This window comes from Sinocyclocheilus anshuiensis, unplaced genomic scaffold, assembly GCF_001515605.1.
Source record: "Sinocyclocheilus anshuiensis isolate Anshui unplaced genomic scaffold, SAMN03320099.WGS_v1.1 scaffold343, whole genome shotgun sequence".
Classification (NCBI taxonomy): domain Eukaryota; kingdom Metazoa; phylum Chordata; class Actinopteri; order Cypriniformes; family Cyprinidae; genus Sinocyclocheilus; species Sinocyclocheilus anshuiensis.
In genome coordinates this window covers 1,036,242-1,055,557 of record NW_015549598.1, presented here as the reverse complement: position 1 = coordinate 1,055,557, position 19,316 = coordinate 1,036,242, and the positions used below count along the sequence as shown (strand labels likewise).

At 36.2% G+C, this 19,316-nt stretch overlaps 2 protein-coding genes across 3 annotated transcripts in view; one reads left to right on the top strand and one right to left on the bottom strand.

Moving 5' to 3' along the window:
* Positions 1–9,372, bottom strand: part of LOC107658614 (DNA repair protein XRCC4-like) — a 32,875-nt gene extending 23,503 nt beyond the window's left edge. For both annotated transcript variants that reach the window (XM_016447229.1, XM_016447228.1), the window contains exons 1-3: positions 9,295–9,372; positions 5,912–6,054; positions 5,623–5,816 (exon numbers count right to left, since the gene is read on the bottom strand). In XM_016447229.1, the coding sequence (XP_016302715.1) occupies positions 5,623–5,816; positions 5,912–6,054; positions 9,295–9,299 (342 nt within the window). In that variant the 5' untranslated portion in view covers positions 9,300–9,372. The remainder of the gene's footprint in view (positions 1–5,622; positions 5,817–5,911; positions 6,055–9,294) is intronic.
* A 27-nt stretch (positions 9,373–9,399) lies between these two features.
* On the top strand, positions 9,400–13,953 carry LOC107658615 (protein kish-A-like). Its single transcript, XM_016447230.1, has 4 exons — positions 9,400–9,472; positions 10,364–10,473; positions 13,289–13,323; positions 13,441–13,953. Exons 1-4 carry the CDS (start codon positions 9,470–9,472, stop codon positions 13,509–13,511), a joined length of 219 nt encoding a protein of 72 aa, XP_016302716.1. The 5' UTR covers positions 9,400–9,469; the 3' UTR covers positions 13,512–13,953.
* Positions 13,954–19,316: the final 5,363 nt, after the last annotated feature.

Here is a 19,316-nt window from a genome sequence, read left to right as displayed (position 1 = left end):
GGTTTGGAACAACATGGGGGTAAGTGATTAATGACAAAATTTTCATTTTGGGGTGGAGTAACCCTTTAAGTGTAAAACAACACTGCATAGTGTTCACTGTATAAATTAAATATAGATTAAGTTTTGTTAAAGTTGTGTTTTGTTGTTTGATTAACATTAAGAACACAGAAAGCAGCAGATTTTTATAGGCTTCTGTCCCTTTAAAGGGATAGTTCACCCAAAATTGGTGCGGCAAATACAGGTACGCTTGCATACATTGAGATGAACTGAAATAGTACAGATTTGTTGACGGAGAGTGAAACTCTGAAGCGCTCAGTGTTCGGCGAGTGAAAATATATCTGTGCTAAACTTGTAATAGCCTCGAACACACACACACTGGCGAGTAAAATCGAAGAATTTATTAGCCAATGGCTATCGATAGACATCATTTAGTCACCCAGGGTAAAATTTTGTCGCATATGCAAGTGGTTTACTCGCAATGTAGAGGGTTGATTATTATGAGCTGATTTGCTTTAAAGGCATAGGCTAGGTCACCCAAAAAATTAAAATTACCTCATGATTTACTCACCCTCAAGCATTTCGAGGTGTATGTGACTTCCTTCTTTCAGAGAAATACAATCGGAGTTGTATTAAAAAATGTCCTGGCTCTTCCAAGCTTTATAATGGCAGTGGTCCAGATTTTGAAGATTGTTTTTATTTTTTATATTTTTAAATAAAGGTTTATATATACAGTGTGTGTGTGTGTGTGTGTGTGTGTATATATATATATATATATAAAAAGTATATACACACACGTGTAAATTATATAAAAATATAATATTATATATAATTTAATATAATATCATAAATATAATATTTATCACACACATGTAATATAGCTACATATTTTATATAAAAATAATAATATATGTAATATATAATTTTATAATTTTATATAGTGTTATATATTTATATAATATACAATGCATACATACACACACACATACAATATATAATTTTTTTAGAATAATGTTAATGAGTTTATAATTGCGACCACAACAAACCGAACCATTTTTGCAGCTTATTTTTTATTATAAATGGTCTGAGTGTAGCTGTCAAAATCGATATATTATACTGAACTATTTAAAAGGAACAACAGAAATCCAACTTTTCATGACTTGACCCATTAATGACTCAGTTTTGACATTTACCATTGTGTTTCTCCAAAATTACTAATGAAATGTGTGATATCCTTTTGAGATTACAGGAATACCACTGTGTCATCACGTTGTGCAAACTGTTCAAGAAAATGCCTGTTTGTACTTTGACACTGATGGCCCACCTGTAAGGAACATGAGTGAGTAATACATGCTTTAGGAAACAGAAGTCAGGGTGTCCCTAAGTCTTTAGAGGGATATTGTAATGAAAGTGTTGTTTTCAAATGCTTGTGTCAGAGCTGTCCTGGCAGGTCAAACACCTGCTTTCCTAAACCTCAACCTTACCATTTGCGCATGAGTCTTTAAGGGTCTTCTGTCAGCTGTTGCACTGAAGAATGCAGCAGCTGTGTCTTACCAGCACCACTGGATGCATGAAGAAAACCACAAACAAATAACAGTCTGTCGTTACTTGGAAATTAACTTCCCTTCAGGAGCTACAGCTTTTAAAAAAACAGAAAATAACCACAATCACAAACCTCTCCTTAACTAGCTGCACGATTTAAGGAACCATTCGTGTGTAAAGTACAAAATAGGTTTGAAGGAATAGTTCACCTGAAATGTACTCCAACATGTAGATAAATTTGTTTCTTAATCAGAACTGATTTGGAGAAATTTAGCATTACATCACTTGCTCACCAATGGATCAGTGAATGGGTGCCGTCAGAATGAGAGTCCAAACAGCTGATAAAAACATCCATAAAGTCCATCAATTACAGCTCTGAAGTGAAAAGCTGCGTGTTTGTAAGAAACAAATTCATCAAGACATTTTAAATTAAACCAACACTGTTTGGACTCTCATTCTGACGGCACCCATTCAGTGCAGAGTATCCATTGATGAGCAAGTGATGTAATGCTAAATTTCTCCAAATCTGTTCTGATGAAGAAACAAACTCATCTACATCTTGGATGGCCTGAGGGTGAGTAATTTTTCAGCAAATTTTCATTTTTGGGTGAACTATTCCTTTAATACTTCGCTTTAGGGGCTTGTTTGCTTTTGAAAGTATGACTGAAAATAAAATTTGGTTAATGACTTTTAAAAGTGTCATTGCATTAAGATCTTATGTAATATCGAACAGAAAACTCCTGTCTCAGCAGTCCATTAATTACCTCATATATTTACTAAATCCTAACACTGGCACAATAACATTACATAAGAGCGCTGGTCCAGATTTTAAAGCATATATGGAGCCAAGGCAGCAAGCGGAGAAATGTCAAATATCCAAAACAGCTTTACTCAAGAGCATAATAATGGATAAACTACAGTGTGGGAGCTCAGACACCTCTGTGGGAAGCTACAGAAGCCCTAAACACACTCAAAAGTCAGGAAAAGGACGATTGGAGTCTGAAAAAAAAAAAAAGCTTTCTGTAAGCCTAGAAGTCATAATGGTAGTTCAATGCACATAAACCCACAATACACTACAGTCCAAAAGTTTAGGGTCTTTAAGATTTTTTTAAAGTTTTTGAAAGAAGTCTCTTATGCTCACCAAGGCTGCCGTGCTTGATCAAAAACACAGTGAAATAAGTAATATTGTGAAATATTATTAAAATTCCAAATAACTGTTTTCCAGTTGAATATATTTTAAAATATAACTTATTCTTGTGATGCAAAGCTGGATTTTCAGCATCATTACTCCAGTCTTCAGTGTCACATGATCCTTCAGAAATCATTATAATATGCTGATTTACTGCTCAAGAAACATTTCATATTATTATCAATGTTGAAAACAGTTGTGCTGCTTAATATTTTTGTGGAAACTTTAAGAAACTTTGTCAAGAATCTTTGATAAATAGACAGTTCAAAAGACCAGCATTTATTTGAAATATCTTTTGTAACATTAAATGTCTTTACAGTCATTTTTGATTCATTTAACCCAAACTGACCCCAAACGTTTAAACAGCAGTGTTTTTTTTTTTTTTACAGTTTCTTGTAACCAACATAATATCATTATTACTGCAGGTTATATTGTGCAATATTCATTCCCTTTACATGCCAAAGTTACAGTAGCCGCAAAATGTCACCAAGCAACCTAATAAACATTATGAAGAATCTTTTATGCAAAATTACGCATTTGCCCAGTTTCCCTTTTTCCAAAACAGACCCTTGACATTTCCATTTAGTCACCTGTGACTAGTCTACTGTGGCAGCAAAAAAGAGAAATGACTTGAACATGACATGATTACGTCTAATGAGTTGAGCAACAGGGCGTTACAGAAATGTAGAAAATCACAGACAATTTATACAAATTTTACCAGAATTTCAAGCTTACAAAACAGCTTAAACACTTTGCACTCTTTATATATATCGGTGGTTCTTTGCTGGAGGGTAATGATCCAAAATGAGCCATAAGTCTGTTCTGAGAGGGACCACAGAGAACATTTCCAAAACCATTTCAAGATGCATGAAACCTCCAAAATTCAGGAGACATTTACAATTTAAACTGTATTTGTTATTTTTTCAATACAGCCTATTTCATTATAATTTGTATCATTATAAATATTTATTAAATATATTTAAATTGATATTAAATATTTAATTTTAAGGTCATTTTTAAGCTTTTATATACGCATTTGGCAGGGGTTTTTATCCAATTTATTTCTGAAACATCATGTGACACTGAAGACTGGAGTCTGGAGCTGCTGAAAATTCAGCTTTGCAATAATTTATGCATTTACATAATAATATTATAAATGCAATTACATTTAAAAAAAAATACGAAAATAGAAAACAGTTATTTTAAAAGCATTATAAATGAACTAATGAAATGAAATGGCTAGGAAGTATACTCTCATTCCGGCGTAATAATCAAGGAACTTTGCTGCCGTACCATGGGTGCAGCAGGCGCAATGATATTACACAGCGCCTGAAAATAGTCCCAGCTAGGTAACTTCCAACGGAAGGCACGCTCCCTCTGCAAGCAGGTGGTCACGTTGGTTATGTTGGCGGAAGTTAGCATATTTTCAGGTGCTGCGTAATATCATAGCACCTGCTGCACCCATGGTACGGCAGCAAAGTTCCTTGATTATTACGCCGGAATGAGATTATAGTTCCTAGCCATATCGGCCTAGAAAATCGCAACTTTTCATTTTCCGTCGGTCTTAGTACACGATGGAACTACAGAAGAGTCAAGTTTTAAATAGGAAAAATATTGAAACTATTTGGTCATTTTTGAGCGAGATGCTAACGGTCTAATCAGATTCAATGATCTATGCTAAGCTACAGCTAAAAGTGCTACCGCCAGACCCGAAGATCGGCTGAATGGATTCGAAACGGTAAAACTCAACTGTTTAACTCTAGGGGAGTTGGAAAATGAGCCTATTTTCAAAAATAGTGGAGTGTTCCTTTAAAACGGGACTGAAATCGAGATGAGACGTTCAGAGGGAAGGAATCCTCTCTTGAGAGCCATTTTGGACAAAGCAAACCTTATGTCAGATTCATCTTTCTCCAGGCTTCAGTAATTATGCCACACTATTTCACTACAAACAGACCATTTCTGCAACAATCACACCATGCAGATGGAAACGAGGATGAATTTAACATTAACAAATGCAATAGAGTACAAAACATACTTGGATCCAGTACGTGATCTAGGTCTTGGCGTTTACCGAAGACTTCCCAGACACTGGAGTTCCTCAGCACCCTTGAGCTTGGCAAGAGATCAAACGAGGGGAACCTCCTTTAAAGCTCGACATGAAGAGCGGTAGCTCTCTGGGAATGGTTAAGTGTTGAGAGCGATTTTGGCCAATCACGGGTTCAGTAGAGCCTCAAGCAAGAAGAGATCGCACAGTCTTTCGCTCATCCATGAAACAGATGTGTTCTCATAGAGGAACCAGTGGAGGAGAGGGACATGGGGAATGAACGAGTGAACGAATTAAAAATTGATAGACAGAAACCTCCCTTAAAGGTGGACTGAGGAAATGTTACTGCTCATAAAAAATCCTTACCAGCCAAAAACATATTTTACTTACTTTTTATTCAAAAATATAAATGTATCTCTATTAGAAAGCAATCATTTCATTCTTTTTCTCCTGTATAGTTATGTATAGTACGAGTACGGTGTCACAGAAGCATCCTATTCGAGATGATTCAGCCTCTGTCTACTTTTTACAAAAATGTTAAGAATGTGTCACACATTGGATTTTGTTCCTCATATATTATATTGGAGAAAATGAAGATAAACTTTTAATGTGAATGTTCCACTTAAAGTTGTTCAGTCAAGTCACTTACAATATCATGGGTCAGATTATCATTCTTACAATTTGACTTCTACATAACGTTGCAGTTCCTCAAAACACCGGCCAACTTTAGCATTTGTTGCCCAGTGAGTGTTAACTTTGTACCCTGACTGCATACTATTTGAGCGAGTGTCAATCAGCGAGACTATAACGTCATGCTGTGCTGCGTAGCGATCTCAGGCGTACCACTCACCGAGATGTCGTTCTGCACCTTCTCATAAGACAGCTGCAGCAGGGGGTGGCCGGGTCTCTCGGGTGTCAGGTGGAAGCTGTATTCCCCCTCCGCTGCCGGTCCCTCTCCGGTCAGAGCCAGCTGCAGGTCACCAACATACCTCTCCCGCTCCATCTCGATCTCCTGAGCTTCACGGGACACATCCTCCTCTGAAACTAACAAATGAAACCAATGCAAAGGCCTGTGGTTTGAAACGTGGCAGTTTTGAAGGCTCTTCATGTCATTTAAATGGGATCATTTGACGTCCTACCTTCACCACTCCATGCAGAGATGCCATCGGACAGAAGGATAACAAAGCCAGATCCAAGATCCTCAGCCCACTCTAGCTTGAGAAAAAACGTGCGATGAGGCTCAGAGGCAATGGAGATCTGACGCACGCTAGTGCTGCAACACCTGTAGAAACAAATGATCATAATAACATCACACACAGCTAAAACACAAAGACTCTACATCTGTAAGAATGAACAAATGCATTCAAAAAACTTCAAAAGTATCTGCACTAATCATTATAAATACATATGGGTAAAACAGATGGTTAATTTCAACAATTTGTACATTAATATATATTAGTATAATATAATAATAATATATATTATTAATATAATATATGCAATATTATAAATAATATTCATTAAAATAAAATATAAACATAATTAAAATAACTAGAATATATATTATTATAATTAGATAATTATATATATATATATATATATATATATATATATCACTACAATACATTTGAAAAACTAATATTTAAAAATATATATATTAATACACAAACACATATATAAATAATTATGTATATAATTTTTTTATATAATATTATATATTTAAGTTAACTGTCAATAAATATTTCATTATTTTATAATAGATTTCATTAAAAAAAATAAAAATTACATTATAATTAATTAATTTTAAAAACTAATGATGCTTTATAAATATAAAGCACTAATTCTATAGGCCAGGACTACATCTGCACTACTCATTTTCAGTACTGTGGAAAATGTATGTAAATCTGCAGAATGGATTTAAAATGATGATATATGTAAGGAGTGGAGATTACTATACTCCGTTTTTTTTTTTTTTTTGAGTAATTCATGAACATGCAAAGGTCAGAGAACATGTGAAAGTTTGTAGAAGTTTCTACAAACTCCACCTTAGATTATTAACGGATGGATGCAGACCTCACAGGAGTCAGAAAATCCACTGAGTGATGTGTGAGAAACAGCCGACCTCTCAGGTCAGAGCTGACGATGTGCAGCGGCGAGGGGAAAGGCGAAGGACAACATACGACACATTTGAGTCACCTGACTTTAACTCGCTTGTCAAACTGATAATCAAAGTGTCCAAAACCCTCAGCGAACAGTTCACATCTGTTTCCCTCCCGTCGTGCATCACAACCAATTGTTGCTATTCTTGACGTGACTTTTGTGCAAACCGTGGCATAAACTTACAGCGGGGTCGCGGTATCCAAAGACTGACATGATACGCGCTCTGAGGGAACAGCACAGCTATTCATTAGCTACAGTAACATCTGCACAGAGGTGATTCTTCGCCCTCTGTAATGACAGATGCAGCAAAGCCTATAGGAATATGAGAAGGCGGCTTTGACAAATAAGACAAAGAATTCTCTTAAGATGTGGCTGAGAAGCCAAGAAGGGGTCGGGGTGGAAAGTTCGGATGTGGCTCGCTCCTCAAGATGAACTACCCAAACATTGGTCCATGGCCCTGTTTTATCCAAACTAAAGATTTAAGTGCCACGTTCCCATCCAGAATGTGTGACTATGGCTGCATGACACTGCTGCTATCTTTCCAGCGGCGTCTGTCTGGCCTGGGTAATGGCAGATGAGAGAAAGCTGTTCTTCTAAAAAGATGGTGAAGTATACAAGGGGGTCCCAAGTCACTTTCCATACATGGGATTTGGGCATGAGAGGAGATAAGGTATTCAGATAGGGGAATAGTGATAACTTGAGAAGAAAAGAAAAGAAAACTGCTTGGGTGGCTGGACGAAGAATTAGATTTTAATCATGATCACGATTTCTGCTTCTCTCAATTTATTAAGCATAATCGTCTGCCATATTTTCCCGCTGGTTATTTATCCTGAAAAGGTTTCATTTTAATATGGCATTTGTGTTATGCATTAGTAACAAGCCTCTACAAGCGTTCATGGTTGCGGTTGCCAGATTTCAAGAATTTAAATCCTCCAATCAGAGCAATAATCGTGATTAACTATTAAAATAGTACAGGCTTAACTATTAAAATAGTACACTCATTATCGTGCAGCTCTAGCTAGTGGCTTTATGAGAGAATAATGATGGTTTGGGGTCTGTAACATATTTTAATGTTTTTGAAAGAAGTCTCTTCTGCTCCACGAGGCTGCATTTATTTGATAAAAAATACAGTAATATTGTGAAGTATTATTACAATTTAAAAGAACAGTTTTCAATTTGAATTTATTTTTAAAATTAATTTATTTCTGTGATCAAAGCTGAATTTTCAGCATCATTACTCCAGTCTTCAGTGTCACATGATCCTTCAGAAATCATTCTAATATGCTGATTTATTATCAATGTTGGAAACAGAGCTGCTTAATATGTTTTTGGAACCTGTGACACTTTTTTTGGGATTCTTTGATGAATAAACAGTTAAAAAGAACAGCATTTATTCAAAATGGAAATCTTTTGTAACAATATACAATACCGTTCAAAAGTTTGGGGTCAGTAATTTTTTTTTTTTAAAGAAATTAATGCTTTTATTCTGCAAGGATGTGTTAAATTGATAAAAAGTGATAATAAAGACTTATATTGTTAGAAAAGATTTCTATTTTGAATCAATGCTGTTATTTTTAGCTTTATTCATCAAATAATCCTGAAAAAAGTATCACAGGTTTCAAAATAATATTAAGCAGCACAAATGTTTCCAACAATGATAATAAATCAGCATTTTAGAATGATTTCTGAAGGATCGTGTGACTGAAGACTGGAGTAATGATGATGAAAAATCAGCTTTGCATCACAGAAATAAATGCAATTTTAAAGTATATTAAAACAGAAAACCATAATTTTAAATGGTAATAATATTCCACAATATTACTGTTTTTTTCTGTATTTTTGGTAAAAAAAAATTGCAGCCTTGATGAGCAGAAGAGACTTCTTTAAAAACATTACAAATCTTACTGATCCCAATCTTTTGAACAGCAGTGTGTGTGTATATATATATATATATATATATATATAGATAGATAGATAGATAGATACGAACAGATATTTTTCATCAAAATAAAATGTTTTACTTTTTTGCAAAAATAGATGGTGACTTTCTGTAAGGAACCAAAACAAACACAAGATTTCAAGGTCAGTAACATGTTGACAACAACACCCTCTTCACTGCTGCTTCTGTATTTCTGCTAAATAAAATTATTAACTCTCATGTTTCCTTGTTTCTTGATTGTTTGTATATTTTAGGTGCATCTTTTTATGACTAACCTAGGAATATTATTAGTTTGTGTTTTGTTTATGACAGGAAACTAATCAGCATTTCAACAGAGAACACAAACAGCATCATATGTATCCCAAACAGGCTCATTTCCCTCATATCACGATCACATTGCGCTCTACACATGCAAAATCTCACCTCATTGCGGATTCTGTATGTTAAATGAGTTTTAATTCAAGCCAACACACTTCTCCAGGTTTCATTTCAATCTTTCATCCGGCTTTTCGACGCTTCGCGCTTCTAGGCTGCCGTACCGGTGACGTAATGTCCATCCTACACCGGAAGTGTGAGTTGGCTGGCTGGGGATTTCGAGATGGTAAGTAGAAAACTGTTATTTGGAATAAGTTCATACAAGTGAGGTCGAAACGAGCAGTCAGATTGCTTTCACTCCGCTGAATGTCGACGCGTGCTGTCTGGTGTGGCGGTATATCCGTCCACGGTGCAGTGAAAGTGAAACCGCTGTCAGGAGAAGTTCAGTGTGCTGTTTGCTGCTGCAGTGATGCAGGACCATAAACAACAGAGAGCAGCTGTTCGTGTTGATCAATGCAGTGAACCTGAGATCTCTGTCAGCAAGCATTGGTCTGTTCTGCACTGTCACTCTCGACTTCTGTTGAACACATCATCTGACAGTATTCAGTACTGCTGCGAGTATGATGTGGCAGGGAGAACATGGCCTTAAACTGAAGACGGCTTGTTTCACCAAAATGCACCATAATACACTGCTGTTCAAAACTTTGGGATCAGTAAGATTTATAATGTGTTTTAAAGAAGTCTCTTCTGCTCATCAAGGCTGCATTTATTTGACCAAAAATACAGAAAAAAGTGATGCAAATCATGCACAAGATGTCATAACATAGACAGAAAACACTATGTAAAAATGTAAAATATTTTTTTTCTGTGTACTACTATGCATATCACTGTAGATTTTTTTTTTAATTACCAAGTACTCAACAACACTGACCCTAGCGTGAATAAATAATAGGTTGTTATGTCAAAACTAATGTCATGGTTTTGCCCACACACATTACTGTTTCTGTAGTCAGTTTAATAAAGAATAAATTAAACTAAACCATTTATATCTAAAGAAATGTAAGCTTTTTAAATGTGCATGAATTATTCCACTTTTTTTGGGGTTACAGTACTTTATAATTATAGTTGTTTATTAATAAGTGATTCATTATTCATTTCCTCTTTCTTTCTTTTGCAGTCTGCCATATTTAATTTCCAGAGTCTGTTGACGGTCATCTTACTGCTGATCTGCACCTGCGCGTATATACGAGCTCTCGCTCCCAACCTGCTGGATAAGAACAAAACAGGGTATGTTTACTGCCATCCATATATTTATATAGTAAACATTCTTATCATTCAAAAATTAAAATTTGCTGAAAATGTACTCAGCCTCAGGCCATCCAAGATGTGGATGAGTTTGTTTCTTCATCAGAACAGATTTGGAGAAATGTAGCTTTACATCACTTGCTCATCAATGGATCCTCTGCGGTGAATGGGTGCCGTCAGAATGAGAGTCCAAACAGCTGATAAAAACATCACAATAATCTACACCCCTCCAGTCCATCATTTAACATCTTATGAAGTGAAAAGCTGCATGTTTGTAAGAAACAAATCAAATAAAACTCACTGAGATGATTTTAACTTCAAACTGTCCTGTATCCATAATATTGCTTTCTTCAGTGAAAAAGTCATTACGTCTGAATCAGGAGAGAAATATGAACAAATATAGCACTCTTTACAAGCAAAAACAGGCCAAAACAGTTCTAAACAAATGTGTCAGTGGATTTTGATGTGAGAGGACAACAGGAGATGAGCTTTTTCACCAGAGGAAGCATTATTATGGATTACTTGAGAATTTCTGTAATGTTTTTATCAGCTGTTTGGACTCTCATTCTGACGGCACCCATTCACTGCAGAGGATCCATTGGTGAGCAAGTGATATAATGCTACATTTCTCCAAATCTGTTCTGATGAAGAAACTCATCTACATCTGTGATGGCCTGAGGGTGAGTACAGATTCAGCAAATTTTCATTTTTGGCTGAACTATTCCTTGAAGCACCGAAAGACTGGTGATTTAAAGGTTAAAGATGTTGTCCAAACAGGCCTGGGTTTGTTTTATGGTTTTATACAAACACTTCAAAAGAAAAATCTTTTGTTAATCCCCAGAAACAGCATCAGTAAAATGTTGCCAAGATATTTTTCTCATGGCGAAAGAGTTAACAATAAATAAACTCCTATTTTCTGTTAATAATACAAAATCTTTATTTACATTCTTAATCGATTTGATCTAAGTTGAGTGTCATTGGTCAGTGTTTGTTTTGGGGATGTGTCTGTGAAATGAAGTGATCGTCTTAACGTCGAACTCGAGCAACAAGATGTTCGCCACATGTTTGGACCTCACATGACAGGAGCAGGAAATGAAGGAGATAATTCACAACCAGTGATCTGATCGCAACAAACACATGCATTAGCCAAGACAAATTAGCCAGAGTTGCTACATATTAAAGTAATGGTTTTCGCACCCCCGCAAACGGCATACAACCGAGCCTTGTTTGCTACCAGTAACTGTGACGTACTTCCAAGATGGCCATTTTGGCGTTTATAGTGAATTTCTGCAAAGTTTTCATGGGCAGAAACTTGCAGATCTGCCTGTGTGTCACAGAGTAAATGATCGTGTGAAAGGACATCAAATATCCAAAGCCATGTTTGGATGATTGTAGCAAATGCCAAGGTTGCGAAACCTAAAGAGCGTTTACTGGAGAAATGTGTGAAAGCTTTGTTTGACGTGGGGAAACAGAGGCTGGGTTTTGTTCCCGGGGGTCTGCGCAGGCTGTTTACAGAGCATGTTCTCGCTGACCTGTTTGTTGTTTCTGTTCAGGCCAGATGCCCGTCTGCTCGTAGATCTCCACTCTGTCAGGTGTCTGTTGTGACATTTCAGGCCCCGAGAAGCTCATCAGTCATCTATAGTTCTGCCCTCTGTAATCTTCTGCTTCACGCTTCCTAGACGAGCAGTCGGCAGACATAAGAATTCAGCCCGCCGCTTTGTCTTTTACGCAAATGTTATTTTAAGCCATGGTATCAAAGCCTAATTCTAGTACTGCTAAATCAACATTTAAAAGATATACACAATTACAGTCTTTCTTTTCCAGGAAAACAAATATATGTATACTACCATTAAAGAGTAAAGAAATGAATACTTTTATTCAGCAAGGTCTCATTAAATTTGTCAAAAGTGACAGTAAAGACATTTTTTTTTACAAAAGATCTATTGTAAATGTAATGAAAAATATTAAGCAGCACAACTGTTTTCAACATTGATAATAATATGAAATGTTTCTTGAGCAGCAAATCAGCATATTATAATGATTTCTGAAGGATCATGTGACACTGAAGACTGGAGTAATGATGCTGAAAATTCTGCTTTGCATCACAGGAATAAATTACATTTAACATATATTAAAATAGAAAACAGTTATTTTGAATTGTAATAATATTTTACAATATTATGCAACCTTGGTGAGCAGAAGAGACTTCTTTCAAAAACTTAAAATCTTACCGATCCTGAACTTCTGAATTCATTCATTGTTTTAGTGGTTATACTAACTGCAGTAACTATGATATTTTGTTGTGAATTATGGTTACTTTATGGAATAATAAAAAAAACAATCCAAACATTTGAAGAAAAAAGAAAGAAATATGAGTAAAATCAGTAATATTTTTAATAATAATAATAATATGCATTTTATCTTAAACATGGGAAAAAGTTTGTTCATTTGCATACAAGAAATGTTTTAATAATTACATTAATAAATTTTAAGTCTGAAAATTAAAATATGACTTTTTTGTGGTAACTTGTCGCTTTTGATATACTATGCAAATTTTGCATATGTACTAATATTACTGGTAATTTGCTATATATATATATATATATATATATACACACACACATATGTATGTATGTGTGTATATATAAATATATATATATATATATATATAAATATATAAAGCTAATTCATTGGCGGTTCCCAGAGCTGCTTTTTATTATGATTTCAGTCCAGTTTTAATTGTTTTACATCATATCTGTTCAAGCGTTAACTGTAAACCCTTTCCTTTTGCCCTCAGATTCCTTGGAATTTTCTGGAAATGTGCAAGAATAGGTGAGTAATGTCATAAAAGCTACCATATCATGTGTTTTTGTGTGTGTGTGTTTTTTTATATGATTTATTCTTTTGCTATTTTTTCTTTTGGTAATGATCTTTTACGTTACCTTTTAGGTGAGCGCAAAAGCCCTTACGTGGCGTGTTGCTGCATCATCATGGCCTTCACGATTTTATTTTCGGAGTAGCTGCAGAAGCATGTGAGGATTTGGAGCAGGCAGAGATGATTTCCAAGAACAGCTACAAGATTCTACAGATGTGTAATTGGGCGACATTCAGACTCTCTTGGGCAGAACTGGCTTCTGGTAATGCATGTGGACTGCTCTCCAAATACAGCTTGAGCGTTTCTCAGCCTCCCGGACCTATTTTTGTAAATACAAATAATTGATGGTCTCCATGGTATTGCTCCAGTTGTCATTGACTCATGCACCCAAAGCTGATCAGATGTAACATGTTTGTTGTTGGAGCCAAAATGCTTGTCAATGACAGTTTTAATATGGGACATTGAGGATAAATTTGATGCACATGGATGTGCTTGATATCATGCTTGTTAAAATGTTTAATTGAATCTGTTGACTTTACATGAAGACGTGGTGAAGTTTGCATTAAAAGATGAATTTATTACAGAAATCTTGATATAAATGTTTGATAACAAAATCTGTGACATGTCTGTAGTCGAATGATATTAAAGATCAACAATATATACATATTGGCCATTGTTGATAGCTGATGATGATTGATATTATAAATCAATACAGTCGATTTTTTTGTTTAGATTTTAGGTAAAACCAGGCATCAAAACGATTTAATGTGCAGAAAATATTTTCATGACATGGTAAAAGTTTGAGTTAAGAAAAGGAAAGTTGAGTTGGAAAAATTTGCTTGATATCTGCTTCCAATATAAGACAAATCAAATCAACAATTAGCAAAATATTAATATTAGTGAAAATTTGTATATTGTGCATCCCTAAATAATATTATTCAGGTTTTTTAAAATCTATCTGTATCTTTTGGTAATACAAGAAACCCACAAAAAGAGAAAGAGAGTCTATTGTGCAAAATGCCAAAAGTATATACCAAAAATGATCCCTTCAGGCTCCATTATTTAAACTGGCAAGTTTAGTTTTATCCCAGCCGGCAAACGGTGCATTTGCTCATAAAACGCTAAACTTACAATGTCAAGTCATTAAAAACGTGAGCGGATATCAACGCGGTATGACTTTTTAGGGGGTCATTTGCACATGTTGACAAATCTGTCATTTCACACAGGAGGTACTGAAGATGTGATTGGGATGATTGTTTTCTCTGGCAGTGTTTGAGATCATAAATCTGTAAAACCTCAACTGTGCATGACAGTAAAGAGCTATCAATGTGAGCAAAAGATGTAAATCACTCATCAAAGTGTGAGGATTTTGTCTATTAGCCATTATAAAAACTTTTACTTCAAAACAGGCCACAGAAAAGACTAATTTTGTGACGTGAAGTTCTCCAACACCCTCTTTGTAGCTCCTCTGATGACTTTGGATCACAATCCTTTCGGGTTTTGCAAGCAAAGGCATTGAGATAATATTGGCGAAGCATTTTTTCTAGTGATATTTTAATTGTTAGACCTGGTAAAACTCTCATCCGTGCTAGAAGAACAAACCTTCAATTATAAGATTCGTCAAAGATCTCATCAGCACCTTTAAAAATAAAAGTTCCAAAAAGTTTTTTTTTATTTTTTCACAGCGATGCCGTATAGAAGAACCTTTCAGTGAACGGTTCTTAAAAGAACCATTTTTTTTTCTTAGTATGATGAAAATTGTACAAAACTAAAGAACCTTTTCCACTATAAAGAACCTTTTGTGGAATAGAAAGGTGGATGCTAAAGGCTCTTAATGGAACCATAGATACCAATAAAGAACCTTTATTTTTAAGAGGGTGGAAAATTTCCATGAATGTTAAAGGTTCTTCATGGAACCATCAGTGCCAATAAAGAACCTTTATTTTTAAAAGTTTAGGATTCCCGTACAACATGTCGAAACTATCAGCTCCATCTGTTAAAAGTAATGTCTCAGACTCATATCTTGGACCTCGACCTTTAGCATCCTCCTCACACTGAGCAGGAAAGTCTTTTATCTGCTCTTAACAAGCACTAAACATGTATGTATCCAGTCAAATGACTTCAAGGGCCTGCCCCAAGGAGCTCAACCCATATTCCTGAAGCATGCGTCAGTGCAGAAGCCCTTCTCGACGGTGTTCAGAGGCAACTCTGCGCTCCTCTTTAAAAGCAGACTTCAGAGCTACAGGTGGCTTTCTTCTAAGGCCACTCATAAGTACAATAGACATCAGTTGATGTTAAAAGTGAACACTTGGGGTTGTTAAAGCAGTGGGGAAGTGTTTCAGATCTTTAACAGTAGCAGCTCCTCTACAGAAGATTGTTAGAAGAAAATCTTAGAAACTCATAGAGATTGATTCAGTGTTGCAGGTTTGTCGACGGCATGCATCTATTCATATCTAACCATCCACCCATCTATCGTTCTATCCATCAATCCATCATCCATTGTTCTATCTATCTACCTATGTCTGTCTAGCATTGCATCCATCCATCCATCCTTCTATCTCAGATAGAATCATCAGAATTAGAGCATAGCTTTGCTAGTAGAGTTTATAAATTTACAGCTTATTGATGATGCAACATAAACATAGTTCAAAAATAGCCTAAAAAGACCTTTTTTGACATAAATTATTAGATTATACTCAGGGCTTTCTTATATTACCACCTTGACTCTGCTGAGGCCCCCTGACTTACCTACAGTGATCATGGACTGAGATCAGATGAAGGAGAATGACTGCATTCATTGTTCCTGCCATCCATTGGAGAGAATTTTTCTGAAAACAGGATGAAACCCAATATCCCAATAAAGAGCAATGGAAGAGGCCAAATGATTTGTATGAAGATCAACTGCCACAACACATCACATTTTGTGTACTCTCGTTAAATATCGCTTGACTAGTAAAGATCTTATTTGTTCTCTGGAACATGACTATATGATTAGATACGTGTTTCAGAAAGTATAACACAAAAAGGACTAAACTTTTTCACAGCGATGCCATAGAAGAACCATTTTGGGTTCCCCAAAGAATCTTTCGGTGAAAAGTTCTTCAAAGAAAATTTTTTCTTAGTGTGAACAACATTTTAATAATCTAAAGAATTTGTTTTTTCCACTATAAAGAAACTTTTGTGCAATGCAAAGTTTCCATGGACGTTGAAGGTTCTTCATGGAACCATAGATGCCAATAAAGAACCTTTGTAGCTGTTTACACTGCAAGTGCACACTAGTTTTGCTATATTGGAGTCTATACCATTCTTAAAGCACTGCAAGAAACCTCTGAAAAAGAAACAATACATTTAGGCTAGTATAAGAGGGTTGTTAACCCCCTTGTTATGTTCAATTGGAAACAGGAGCTTTTACAGAGCGAATTCCCATGAATAGATTCTCTGTGTATTGTTATATAACTCAACCCCCTACAGATGAAACGGTTATAATTGAATAATACACAACACATGAGCAGATCTGGGCTGGAAACGTCAGCTGGGCCTCTGGGGCCGCATTCGCCCTCTCCATGGGAAGCCGTGCTGGCACACATCATCATCGGTACAGTGCCCCATAGTGCCTGCAGGCACACCTTTGGTGAGCGGTGCGTTTGGCCCATCAGTGGACTAACCGTTTGAAGACTGTGGGGTGCATGTTAAGTGATCCTGGAAAACAATTTCAAGCTGCTGTACGTGACCCTTGGCTCCCCACTTACAGAAAATCCAATCAACCCTCACTCTCTTTGCTTAATATGGACTTATAGTACAAAACATTTCTGGGTATTTATGTCAATTACTAAGAAAAGAGAACAATATGCTCTTATTTTGTACAGTAGACTGCATAGAGCATTTGCAAACATTAAACCACTGTGATCCCAGAGTAAATACCATGTGGTGCCAATAAAGACTCTTAAGTGGTTCTTTAGTGGCAAATTTTACCATTTTTATTTTATATTGGGTTCCTATGTGATTCTTTGGAGATTAATAAATTGTTTGATATGACATTATAGGTTCATTATAGGTCCAACATATGGGTTCAAAGTATCTTCCTGGGTTTAAACATGGCTTTGAGACTTAAAAAGAGGCCGTAAAACCCATTTGTTTTTTAGATTGCATAAATAGATAAGGGATAGAGTGAGTGTCACCTTAGAAACGCCCTGACAATCACCCAAAATACCATAGCAACTGCAAAGCAACAAGTTAAAAAACACTCAGAACACTTTACAAATATCAAACACACTGGCCACTACCTATAACAGCCTAGCATGTTAAAAAATACTCAGAATAACTTTGAAACACCCAGACAATCACTCAAAATACCTTAGCAACTGCACAACAACACGTAGAAGCATTTGTAGAAGCATGATTACAACCGATCAGAGCACCTTAGCAATGATATCTCCCTGGCAACCACATAGCAACACACCAAATCCACCCAGAACACCTTAGCAGGACAGATGCTAAAAACACTTAGAACACTGTAGAAATAACGTGACAATCACTCAAAATACCCTAGCAACTGCACAGCAGCACATAAAAAAACAACAACAACTCAGAACACTTTAAAAATAGCAACGCCCTGGCAACTGCCTGGAACGCCCTACCAACAGCATAGCCGTGCACATGATAAAAAGAACACCTAAAAAAAACAACCTAACAATCACTCAAAATTCCCTAGCAGCTGCACAACAACATGTTAAAATAAACTCAGAACATTTTGGAAATAGCAACTCCCTGGCAACTACCTAGAATGCCCTAGCAACCACATAGCAGCATGATAAAAACCACTCAGAACACCTTCGCAACAACAACGTCCTGGTAACCACCCAAAACACCCTAGCAACCACATACATAGAAGCATGTTCATAACCAATCAGAACACCTTAGCAATGGTAACTCCCTGGCAACCACATAAAGTAGCAACCCACTAAACACCACCCAGAACACCTTAACAACACCCTGGCAACATGTTAAAAAACACTCAGAACACCTTTGAAACGCCCTGACAGTCACCCAAAATACCCTAGCAACTGCACAGCAACATGTTAAAGGGGTCATATGATGTTGCTAAAAGAAGGAGCCATTTTAGGTAGGCGTGGCTGACTCTTAACTTTTATAAAGAATATATCTTTGGATTTGAGACTTTAGTCTTTGCAACTTTACAGATCTTCTTTATGCACCAAGAGCTTGAAACACTCCAAAGAGAAAGGAAAAATTGAAATCGCATCATATGACCCCTTTAAAATACACTCAGAACATTTTAGAAAAAACAACACCCTGGCAACTACCTAGAACACCCTAGCAACTGCATCCATTCAGAACACCTAAGAAACAGCAACGTCCTGGAAGCAACCCAAAAAACCCTAGCAAACACATACTTAGAAGCATGATTATGATCACCAAGAACACATTAGCAACACCTGGCAATCACATACAGTAGCAACACACAAAAAAATGACCCTGAACACCTTAGCAACATCTTGGCAACCACTCAGAACACTTTAGCACCAAGTTTTGCCACTTAAATTTACTTTAGAGAATGTCGGTCTAGTTTATCAACAAGTGGTGTTGTGCCACAGATTTGAACCACTAGAAGAGTGTCTCACACCAATATCCTTCACAAGAACTGCCAGCGATGTCACACAATCACACAGTTGTTTCTGTGTTGCCTAATACTTGAATTGAGCTCTAAAATAAATAATGAGTAGACAGTATATCTTCATTAACTGTTTAACAGGGCATTACACAGCCATTTTAGCACTGGCCTTCAGATAAATCTCCCCCTGAAAGTGGATGTGCCCACAGCACACTTTTCCAGCATGTTATCATTGGATGTGTTTCAATTGTTGTATATCCTCTTGCACAATGAGCATTTTAAAACAGCTGTGGCAGAGGGGACATTTTATTTCTCCCCGTG

What these genes read in the sequence shown, in the direction of transcription:
- LOC107658615 (XM_016447230.1), top strand. An exon ending in CTGGATAAGAACAAAACAGG is followed by an intron (nt 10,474 to 13,288) that starts GTATGTTTACTG and finishes TTTTGCCCTCAG; the next exon opens with ATTCCTTGGAATTTTCTGGA. An exon ending in CTGGAAATGTGCAAGAATAG is followed by an intron (nt 13,324 to 13,440) that starts GTGAGTAATGTC and finishes GTTACCTTTTAG; the next exon opens with GTGAGCGCAAAAGCCCTTAC.